General features: G+C 39.4%; 1 protein-coding gene across 4 annotated transcripts in view; it reads right to left on the reverse strand.

The window, feature by feature from the left end:
* The window catches only part of sgcd (sarcoglycan, delta (dystrophin-associated glycoprotein)), a 206,976-nt gene that overhangs the window by 37,143 nt on the left and 157,415 nt on the right, over nucleotides 1-12,418 (reverse strand). For all 4 annotated transcript variants that reach the window (XM_079898341.1, XM_079898342.1, XM_079898339.1 and 1 more), the window contains exons 4-5: nucleotides 9,613-9,700; nucleotides 6,623-6,742 (exon numbers count right to left, since the gene is read on the reverse strand). In XM_079898341.1, coding sequence (XP_079754467.1) covers nucleotides 6,623-6,742; nucleotides 9,613-9,700 — 208 coding nt within the window. The remainder of the gene's footprint in view (nucleotides 1-6,622; nucleotides 6,743-9,612; nucleotides 9,701-12,418) is intronic.

Below are 12,418 nucleotides of genomic sequence, written 5' to 3' on the forward strand. Positions count from 1 at the left end.
GAGGCTAATCAATGCATGTTAATTATAATTAAGGCAAATAATCCAACTGCTAATATTATTATCCCTCGGACTGCTGTTAACTGAACATACTGGTGATGAGGAAGAGCTGCAAGCACAATCTGACATATTCAGCAAATTCGCTGTCACGGCCCGTTTCGATTATCACAGCGGAGCGCTGCTATGTCTCATCTCAGGTTCTCAACATCACTGAGACTCCCCAGTCATTTTCCAGTAAGACTTTAGGAAAGGAAACTGGGGTGAATGACAGTGGTTTCAAGCGATTGTGCAGTTTGGGCTTTTTTGATTGTATTCCTGTAACCAAGGGATGAGCCTAAAGATCCGATTTGAATTATTTACAATTGCTGGCAGGTGAAAGCTAAATGGCAGGTAACGGATAAGGAATGAGCAAAAAGCGAAACCTGTGTGAGCTGTCCAGAAAATTCCCAACATTTGACATAATGACAGTTGACATATAGGTGCAACGTTACTTATAGTCAACAGAATGTGTTACCAGTCCATTGAACAGAATTCAAGAAATGTTCACTAAAATCAGTGTAAGAAATCTCAGTACCACTTTACAATAACATTTCAATTGTTAACTTTAGTTAATGGATGCATGATCAACAATACTTCTAACATTTACTAATACATTTTCAAAATCAACATTTGTATCCGTTAACATTAGTTATTACACAGCTCTGTGGAATACTTGATTCTGATTGGTCAATCGCGCCATCCAGTGGTAGTTTTTATTTGGCGAACTACTAAAATATTAAAACTCAGTCAAATCAATATTTTGTGTACAGTTATTTAATTATGCCATCCAGTATCGTGGACTCGCTCTCTCTAGTTTCATACAAACACAGTTGCTGCCATTTTGTGACTATTGTTTTGTACACTGTTGGATTATAACGGTACGATTTTAAAACAGTTTAATCTGAAATCAATATCTCTTATCTCCGAAATGCTGTGTAATAAGTGGTATGACTCTATACTGTATCTCTTAAAAGTTTGTTTAGTTTGAACTTGCCGCGCTGCAACTGCTCTCTCCACGGAAGCTTTGCGTTTAGAGACCTAATAAAATATTTCAACACAGATCAATATTTTGTGTCTAATTATTTACTTACAGTATGTGGCAAGCCGTGTAATAAGTGGGATAATGTACATCCAGCAGGTTGGGATAATAATATTAATGTACATCCAGCCGGTTGGTATAATATACCCCCTTCAGGCCAATGCAAGACCCCTCCTCATCACCCTGTCGGGGGTTTATTCTGAGATAACAACAGGCTGGATGTACATTATCCCTTACTTAATGCACTGTGAACTAACAAACAAACAATGAAGAATTGTATTTTTATTAACTAACATTTACAAAAATGAATACATGCATTAAAAATATGTGTGCTCATTAGTTAATGTTATAGCTAATGCATTAACTAATGTTAAAAAAACATAAAGTGTTACTAAAAACCCTACAAAGAAATCAACAGATTATGTCTGGCCTCCACTATGAGCTTAAACAGAAATTTTAATCACACCAAATTATTTCTGTGCTGTGTCTCAACCTTAATATTTCTTTATGCCCCTAGAAACCATGAAGTAAAAGATTACACGAAAGAAGGGAATAAACGAACAGCTACATAAGGCAATTTTTAAAAACCATCTAACATTTTAATGTAAAATTGCCTAATTACTCACACATTATGAGACTCGAAGCTTGACATAGCATCTCTCGGGAGTGACTTTGGTACCCAAGCAAATTGCTTTCCCCTCTTTAACATCTGATTGTTAAAATTAATGAAGAATGACATTCAGCTCCGACTAATATAACGCTCCTGGGACAACATCAGCACGGAGGCCATATCATTGTTTCAGATATAAATAACTCTTTCGTTTCAGTCTTACAGGAAAATATTGCAGCCTTTCATTAGTAAATTTGAATGCTTGGCATTTCAGTGTTCGTGGCTAGGTGACAGTTTCCTGAATTTTGTCTCATGTAAAAGCACAAAAAACAAACCTACTATCTTAAAAAATAGTCAAGGTCTTCCAGTAGCTCATATTGAAATAAGGCAACGCGCCTGAGCAGATGTTGCAGGGTCTGTCCTAATTTGCTCTTATTGCTCTTCCTGTGGAGCTGAACAAAATCCGAACAGATTTTCGCAGCTCCCCCGCCCCCCGTGAGACATTTTGAATTTTCTTCCCTGCTCTGTATTCTTTTATATCGGGGCCGACACTTATACTATAGCAGTCTCTCATCAGATGAAGCACTGCTTATCATAAAAGAGTTGCAAAATACTGTAATCAAATGTCTCCAGCTGGGAATGATTCTCCTCTGCACCGAGACGAGCACATGAAAGAAAAGTCAGCGAGTGAATGAAAAGAAAAGTTTTCACAGCGAGCTCTTCATGTTCTGGAAGACTTTAAGGTTGGATTGTTTTATGAAACTATGATTCATCCCATTTAGTGACTGTATATGCGTTTTCATTTATTTGTGCATACACTGTTTAAAGTAAAGCCTCTAATTAGAAGCAAAAAAAGTCCCACAAGGAACATTCATCTCTATTTCTTTAGAAAACGCTCAGTATTGAAAAAAAAAATGGAAACCTAAAAGATGTGCTGCAAATGGTAACTTTGCAGCATTCAAGAATATTCAAGAATGTTTTTTACTGAATCAACCTAAATATACATCAGGTCACACCAACAAAACTAAATTTAAAGGTAGGATCAAGGTAAAAATAGCTCTTTACCACTTTTTACATTGTACTAGCATCTCAAAGAACTTAGAAGATATCACAATATCACAATTAAGAAAGTAGTACTTAATTGGAGTGAATGCTATCTTTCTGCATGCTATACGAATTGACAAGAATGGGCCAATAACATATAAGAGTATCCATGATAGACAAAAAAAAAACAAAAAAAACAAACAAACATATGTCAAGTTCTTGTCAATGTACCCTTCCTTCCTGTAGCTTAAACAGGTAGAGCGTGGCAATGGCAACTGATAAAATGTGGATGTGAATGGAAAGTCGCTTTGGATAAAAGTGTCTGCCAAATGCATAAATATAAAAATACTCTTTGTATTCATGTTGGTTTTTCACCCACCTTTCGTAAACTGTTTTTAACCTCTAAAAATGCCACTGTAAATGTCAAGTAAAATAGAAACTTTTTATTTTCATTACACTGAATAAACATGAGTTAAAGTTTTTATACACTTAATGTCCCTTTTAAGTATGCTTTTAAGACAAACTATGTGCAAATTCATCAGTCAACACCATTGCTGAGTATTTTTTTCTCCTTAAAACTGCAGTGAACCAAAGACTTTGAAATCGCTGGTGTTTCTGACGTCACAAACTACCTTGTAATCAATCACGTCAACGAATGGGGGGTTAGGTGTAGGGTTCCCCGGGGCTCTGGTCCCGCTGCTGCCGAGGCACAGCGGCGATCACAGTCATGGGGTTCGCAAATGAATCTATCAGCGGGTTAAAGACGGGCCCAGCCTTATCTCTGCCTTCACCTGAAAGGTCCAGTGCCTTCTCTCAGGGTTTGGAAGCTCGCGCAGCGGTTCCTTCCGCCCCGATTGAGGAACTAGATGTTACCAGTGTCTATGCAAGAGATACTGAGGACTCGCCACCTCAGTCTCATACGTTTGAGGAGCTGGTTGAGGTTGTGACAAGAGCAGTTGAAAGACTGAGTATTGACTGGCCAGCAGATAAGCAGGACATTCATTCCAAAAGCAGGCTGGACGAAAGCTTCCTGCCATCATTGTCACAACCTTAACGCCGGGACCTACAGTTTTCCCCCGATCTCCACATCGAGGTGTCGAGATCGTGGGAGAAACCGGTTTCGTACAGAGTGTATAGTGCACAAATATCGCAACCTATCTCTCCCCCAAGGCGGCATCTTCCCTAAAGTCCCCAGCATTACCCACTAAGCCAGTCAGAACCACATCTTCGCTAGTGGGTAAAGCTTACTCAGCCGCTGGTCAGGCTGCAGCATGCCTTCATACCATGTCGCTGCTGCAGGCCTACTAAGCTGTGTTGTTAGGAGACATGGACGAGGTTGGGGGAATTGGTCCTGACGTTTGCGAACTACGTCGAGCCACAGATTTATCTCTCAGGGCCACTAAGGAGACCGCTAAATCCATCGGCCGCTCTATGGAATCCCTGGTGGCCACTGAGAGGCATCTGTGGCTCAACCTAAGCAATATTAAAGAGAAGGACAATAATTTTCTTATGGATGCGCTGTAATTTCAGTCGTCGAGAGGTTCCAGGAGGCAGCCAAGCCGGCGGCCGCTTTCCAGAAGCTCCTCCCCCGTCGCTCTCATGTCTCCGCAGCTGCTGAGTGGGAACAGCCCCAAACTTCCAAAGCCAGCTCCTCACACCGTGCCACCCAGAAACAGAGCATAGCCTCCCGTGTTCCCCCACAGAAAGGCTGCGGACAGGGAGGGCGCTCTCAGCCGCAGTCTTCGAGGGGTAAGACGGATCTGAGGACCGTCATTATCTCCAAGAAGGCTGCAGGGAAGAGGTCCTGACACCCGAGGGCTCAGGCCAGTGAGGGCAGTCCCCCCTGAAGTGGAGCGGTTAAGACATTTCAAAATAAATCCAGGTGCTTGTTTATAATTAAAAGTCCTGCATTGTGCAGTTTTCCCCTAGTTATTATTAGTATTTTGGTTACACAATACACTGTGTCTGGTATTTAATTCAATGTTTAAAATATACATAATCCCATAATTATTACATTAAAAAAAAAAACAGTTTGGAGCTGAAATAATTAAAAACCTAGTGTACTTTTTGAATTCAAATAAATAAAATCATTTTGCTGTGTCTCATTGTATCTCTTTTAATTAAGGAAAAACAAATTATTTTATCAATTTGCATTGCAATAAAGTTCTTTGTGCCTAAATTTTTCATTTTCTTGGGGAAAGAAGTAGCTAGGTGTCAAGCCCTGCAAGTCATTGGTTGAATCAGATTTTTTTTGAAAGATTTGCCCAATAGAAAGAGATTTTGTCAAAGAACAAATATTAGAGTGAACATTGCTATTTGTTAAGTCTTGCTTGGACTGACAGGTGTAAAGTTGTATTCTGAGTTGATCAGATGTGTTCTGAAGGCAATTGAAGTTGTGTTTACTCTAGACTCACTCTCAGCTGTCATGACATTAGAGCGTAGATCTATTGGCAGGAGCTCTTAAGATTGTTTCTAAGCTATAGACTCGTAAAAGGAGACATTTATCTCAGTATTAGAGTAGCAGGATTTTACTGACCTCATAACGTGCACATCCTCCCTGTGTGGTCCACCAAACTAATTCAGATGCCTGGCATCACCCCAGAAACACTTGAGATAAAATCCGAAAGAGAAACATTCAGTTCTAAATACTCCTGTTCTCGCTGCAGTCCGTTGCTGAGTTTGAGTGGATGTAAGGTAATGAACTGTGGCTTAGGGAAAATCATTGGGGGAAAATGGATGTACACAGGCTTGAGTAATCACTTTAAAGGAAGTTTAGCTCTACCTTAGAGACAAGCAAAGCTCCATGATCAAATACAGCACAAAACAACCTTGAACAGTCCAGGATTTTTTTCACCTCCTAAAATAAATCATTGAAAAAAAAAAGATAAATGGGGGAAAAAAAACATAAATATATATATTCTACCCATCTGGGGTTTTAATGTTGGAAAGCACTGCCAAGTGCTTCTTGTTTTCATGCCAAATGTGACCAGAAACAGAGAGGCCTTTTCAAAACGATTTGTGCCAATATTCTTTCAACATGCTAATGAATAGAGAATAAATGGGCCAATATGCCTTTAATAATAATCATAATAATATTAATAATAAAGATGCCATATTGTCTCTGTACTAAAGCCAAAACTGTTCAAATAATATCTGGAAAATGTTTACTTTCTATCAACCATACAGCAATAAAATAAAAATCAACGGAATAACATTTTGATTAAAGCAACAATATCATTCAGTAGTTGTGTCAAAATCAATTATTACTTTAACACGCTGACTCCCTGACGAAGGCTTGTATGCCAAAATGCGTCGGAGTGTTTTAAAGGTTTAAAGATGACCAAGCCATAACAATAAAGGCTTTTTAATCTTTCTAAAGAGAGTACCTTGGAGTTTCCTGAATTTTTGATTACTTTAACATGTTAAGTTTAACAGCGCTGAAAAAATGCATGTGTAGAATCCCCCACCCCCTCAAACCTCCTTGTCCTCAGACCCCAGAAAACCTGTATATTAGACAATATTATTGCAAATGGTATTGAAAGTATTTTTGAAAGCAACAAATAAATGTCAAATGTTTCATTATATTGTAATAGTTGCTTTGCCATTGTTTTTGGAGGGTTCTTAAATGTGTGAAATGGACTTTGACATCAAAGCTCAGGATGTACTTATTGAATTATACCACTGCATCAATTACCAACACAATTCGTACAAGAAGGACAATGTCTCATGCCAGTCTGTGCTTAAAATTTGTTCTGTGAGGCTCAGTTAGCACTTCAGCTTTCTCTTTGTTGACTGTGCCAAACAACTGTGTGATGGGAACAGGGCTAAGGCTTTGTGTGAGCATAAAACAGTTTAATACCCTCAAATGTGTTATAATTTCAATGTTCACTCACCCATAACTCGTAATCTCTCTGCACCAACTACCACCTCATGGTCGTCCGCAGAGAAGAGCAGTTTTCCTGCACTTGATTTTACCTCCAGCATTTTCCCCCGTGCATGAACTCCATGAGAACCTGGCAAAAATATATTTTACAGTTTATGAAGAACATTTTCCATGAGTCACCAAAGAATCTAGCTCAAATTATTATTATATATATTAGGGGTGTAACGGTACATGTATTCACCCTGAACCGTCACGGAATGTACGTCACGGTTCGGTGAACACAGTCAGTCACAGGCGATCCACACTCCAATCCAGAAGGGGGCGTGCACGGTAATGCAACGCTGTTTGCTTTCCGCCACAACAGGAAAAAGAGCAGAAGAAGAAGAAGAGACAATCTATCCACCAACCCAAAACAAGAGTTCAGATGGCACGCAAGAGCTTGCTAGTAGCTTATAAGCTGAATTTTGATTCATTTTTGAGACGCTCCACAAACTTCCCAGAAAAGAAACTAGCACAGCAGAAAGAGGCATCCTGTTTGTTTTCTTTATTTAAAGGACAAGTTCGGTATTTTACACTTAAAGCCCTGTTTACAGATCGTTTCTGATGAAATAGAACGGTTGAGATAAAAATGTGGACACATGCTGCTGTCCCGAGAATTTTAGGTTTATTTCGCTTCTCCACCCCACCTACAGAATGGCAGCCTATGGGCACTGGAACAATCCTTCATAAAACGCATTAAACTTTCGATTACAAAGACGTGAAACTCACCGAGTGGTCAGGGGTGTCCACTTTCCACTTTCAGGGGTGTATGCTTTCCAACAGGTTTTATCGTAGTTTTTGTCCAACTCCATTGACTTGAATTGGATGGGCTGTGTGCGGTACGGTATTACTCTGCCGCTTCTTCTTCTGCTTCTTCTGTGTATTCAATTAAATGCCAGTGGTTTGCTTGCAATTGGCAAAGGTGCATTATCGCCACCAACTGGGCTGGAGTGTTTATTATTCAAGCTCTCAACGGAAGAATGTACGGGTGTGAGGCGTTTGGAAAAATAGGTCCACAGTTTTACAACGAATGGTAAAACACCTGTTGGAAAGCATCTTTTGCAGCGATTTTTGTGTGAGCATATCAGTGAACACCCCTGACCACGAAAGTTTAATGCGTTTTATGAAGGATTGTTCCAGTGCCCATAGGCTGCCATTGTGTAGGTGGGGGGGGGGAAAGCGAAATAAACCTAAAATTCTCGGGACAGCAGCATGTGTCCACATTTTAATCTTAACCGTTCTATTTCATCAGAAACGATCTGTAAACAGGGCTTTAAGTGTAAAATACCGAACTTGTCCTTTAACAAAGGTATAATGATTTTTTTTTTATTATTATTATTTTTTGTATTGTATTGTGAGTGTACACAAATAAAAATAAGTTTCGAATGATGTCTTACTCTTATCTGTATGACCATAAATGACGGAGTATTTTAAGTTGATTCCGCTGAGACAAAATCATTTGGCATTGTGCCGATTTGTGTCGTGAAAGTCTAACTACTACAGTCCAGTGATGAAATGTGCGTATCCTGGAAATAGAATACCTCAGGTGCCACTTAACTCGCTGTCTCTTCGTAGAAAGGTGAAGTAAGCTCAGATTTAAAATGGCACATTTTCTCCTTCTTGCTCATCTTTCCGTGATTTATTGAAAAAGCGCAATATTTAACTTTGTGCATCCGTCATTGTCACCGCATGTTAATGAACTCCCGTGCGCAAAGAAAATTACAGCGCAGGCTACGCACAACACCTTGATAAAACCAATAAGCTTGAAAACAGCCGTTGCATTTTACCGTGCAACATTGGTCAATCTCTACATCATCCAGATGTGCCAATCACCGAAGCTGCCAGAAAGACTACAGGAGCGCAACAATGAATCTCTGCACAAGTTTTATTTTTCATTATTCCATTAATTTTTTACTTTTATAAAACAAGAGATGCTTTTCAGTATTGTAGCTCATTGTGAACCAAATAACCTTTTTTACTAGCCCTACAAAAAAATAGGACCTATGCAAGAGTGCATTCTGTTTACTGCTTAAAACACTAAAGGAGGCAGTACTGTACCAAATACCTCAGGGGGACTGAGTTCCACTAGGTGAAACAAACTGTAATACTGTACATCAATATATGTTCAAAATAAATGGAAAAAAATAGCATTAGGGGTTTGTTGCTTTTTCCTGTTGTACCAAACTCGTATCGAACCGTGACCCCAAAACCGATCTACGTACCGAACTGTGACATCTGTGTACCGTTACATCTCTAAAATATATACTACTGCAAGCAAGCAGCAAGCAATTAAAATATTTGCCATTTGGCACATTCAATCTTGTAATTTACTTAATGACTTTTCTGACCAGCTAGTATTCCATGCACATTATAATTCAATTAATGAAACATATACTTGTTCTTCCACTTCCACTTTTTAGTTTTGTATACAGTTGTTCTAGCACCATAACTCAAGTGAAAGTCACTTAACTAGTCCATTTAAGGCTAAATTACTTTCATTAAAATATAGCCTTACTAGTACGCTATTAACCAGGACTTAATAGTACATGCATCCGTGCACATGCAATTACTGCGCTGTAATGAAGTCTCTAGTCACAGTTATAAAGGCTACATCATGAGAAGGATGAGACTATAACAACCTGGCTATCAAATAACCCTTTAACTCTTTCAAAATAGTAATTTAACCATCTGTCCCATAAAATCTAACATTATTGCTGCCTGGATTCATTTTCCTCCTGTGAGCGGATTGGCTCGTATAGTCGCCTCCAGAGTTCAGTGAATATTTCATTTCATGCTATCTACCCTAATATAAACGCCCACAGAGATGGGGCTAGAAATCTTCATTCCGATTTATAGTCTGCGAAATCTTGGGGAGCAAGACCATTGTAATTAGCACAAAGGGGTTACATGAGGGTTTTTAAACAATTCTTAGCTTAAGTGTGTTTGTATTTGTGTGCTTACCTGCAACGAGTTGAGATACTAATTGCTTCTTCTCGTTGAGGATGTTGACAGACACGTTCTTAGAAGACTGCAGGAACAATGGGCTTCCCTGACATTAAAAAGAAGATTCAACAAATAAATAAAAAATAAATAAATTCAACTTTTTTACTTGTAATATAAAAAAAGGTAAGTAACCTGCAATTGTTATGTTAAAGGTGCAGTAAGCGATTTCTGAGAATCATTGTTGAACACTGTTGATATTTCAAATCAACCCAAACAAACACACCATTGTTCATTGCTCCGCCCCCCAAAAATGCCCAAACACGTAATGCAAGAGTAGGGGCCCTATCTTGCACCCAGCGCAATTGACTTTGTAAACACTTTGTACACATGCGTATGTATCATTCTCTGTCTTTTAGAAAGCCCTGTCGAGAAAGTCGGTCTCCTTGGCTGTGAACCGATAGCGTGCGCCTGGCAAATCCACCGTTATAATAGCAATCCGCCATGGTACAAGCGCGCCTGCTCTTAAAGGGAATGTGAGATGACGCTCTGATTGGTTTATTTCATGTTACGCCCAAACCACACCTATGAATAATGAAGCTACTTCAGACCAACCCATTTTAGATTTGCGTCGGGCGCAAGAGTCATTTATCCCGCCGGTATAATAGCAACAGCGGCCGAGATCCGCCCACAAAGTTACTTGCGTTTCGCGTTTGATACTTGCATTTCAGATCATTAAAATAGGGCCCTAGATGTCTCTTTATCATAACAGAAGCAAAGCAAAATAATGCTTCTTGAAAAATAAAGCGAAGATGACGTACAAACGACAAGGAATGTAATGTCTCTCAGCCGTCTCTCTTTCAACAGTCTTTCTTTAAATCTCCCTCTTGCTTACTCTCTCTCCTCCCCAATCATGAGTGGACACACCCCCTGCTCCTGATTGGCTACAAGTTTGTTGTGATGACTGGTCCGATCCACTTTCAACAGTGTTTATCAGAAATTGCTTACTGCACCTTTAAAGAGCTATTTCTACCTGAACTTTCTTTCTCTCTCACACACACAATTATTTGTAGTTTAAAACTAATGAAAAAATCAGCCAGTGCAAAATACACACAATCAAGATACATTCTCCGAAAACAAGTCTTAATATTTTATGTAGTCATGCTAATCAGGTGAATGTGTCTTTTAAGGCTGTTTAAATATTGTATCAGGAAAATAAGACAACAATACTTATTATTGCAGTGTTACACGTTCGCCTGTGAGTGCACAATATAAGCATTTGTGAAGTCTCTCCTCAGGCAGGGTTCTGTGCAAACACTTGGTAAAGATTTCGCTCTATGCTTAGGGGCTGATCAAACATTAACACAGCATGCATGTCTGGGTTGATTTAAGTGTTGGGCAGATGGTCTCCTCCTAGAATAGATTAAAATTTTTTTTTTTTTTAAATACAAAGCATTAATCTGCATACAGCTGAAAATAGTAAAAAAATAAATAAATACAGATATCTGTCATAATCTTGAATAATATTTCAAGCTCCAGTTAACTCTTTAAATAAAGATACTGTGTTGCACATTAAAACCCAGAGATACGTCTTTAATTTAAATTATGCATTTTAGTTTTGCTGCTCTGTTTTAACTCAAGTGTAAAATGCTTTCTTTTCAGATGCTCTTCATTATTGTGGGAACATCTGCAAAAAATAGGTCAGAAACAGAAAAAAAATGTGTGAGGCTAATTAAGAGGAACACAAGCTATATTTTCTATAATATGCACATATGTTTCATTAAATTCCTTGTCATTGAGGACATTTAAATCAGGAAAATACATATTTACATCTTAAAATCTAAAGGTTTTTTTTTTTTTTTTTTTTTGAGTTGGTTGTTGGCTTGACATTAACTTTTTTTGCTCACCAGCCACTGTGGTTAGTGGTTTTCCAAAGTTACTAGCCACTCAACATTTTCATTGTCCACAATTTTGACATCAATAACATGGGGGAAAACGTACTCGGTTACTAACGTAACCTCGGTTCTCTCTAGAAGAGGGAACGAGTACTGCGTTTTTATCAAAACGCTACGGGAAAAGTCTCTTTTCACGAAATACTGAAGCAAAAAATTATCCTTAATTTTCATACATGTAAAGCGCGTTGCAGCAGTAGTCAGCTATGGCGAGACGGCTTGCTCGCTCATTGGCTGCTCTGCGGCAACTGCATAAGCCTATCGAGCGAGGCCTGAGGTGACGTCAGGCCAATGAGGGCGCTTCGCGCCCTCCTTGCCATTTCCCGCCGAGACGGGTGTGGCTAACCTCTATAAAAGGAGCTCGAAAAGGCTGATTCACTTGATTTTCATCGCCGAAGCGAACCAGAGTGAACCGTACGCACGGCAGAGAACGCAGTACTCGTTCCCTCTTCTAGAGAGAACCGAGGTTACGTTAGTAACCGAGTACGTTCTCTTACGAGAGTCCTCTCGTACTGCGTTTTTATCAAAACGCTACGGGAACCCCTTGTAAAACGCCGTGCGTGCTGGGATAAAAACACCGATCACTGGAAGCTAAGCCAGATGTACAGTGCATAATCACCAGATAGACTCACAAAGAATCCGGGAATAAGGGATGGGGGACCTTAATTCCCTAAACTGTAACGTCCGCAGACGTAAACATGACCTCACAGAGAGAGTCTAGAGACAAGAGGGGATTCCCTCCGTCCTTATATGGTCGCGCCAGCAGACGCGAATATGACATCACATAGACAGGGTGGGGAACCTGAACTGAATGTGGGAAATGTGGGTCTTACACAATTCTGCCCATAAGACAGTCGGTAGCACGTTGCGCATGC

This window comes from Squalius cephalus (assembly GCF_949319135.1).
Source record: "Squalius cephalus genome assembly, chromosome: 17".
NCBI classification, from domain to species: Eukaryota; Metazoa; Chordata; class Actinopteri; order Cypriniformes; family Leuciscidae; genus Squalius; species Squalius cephalus.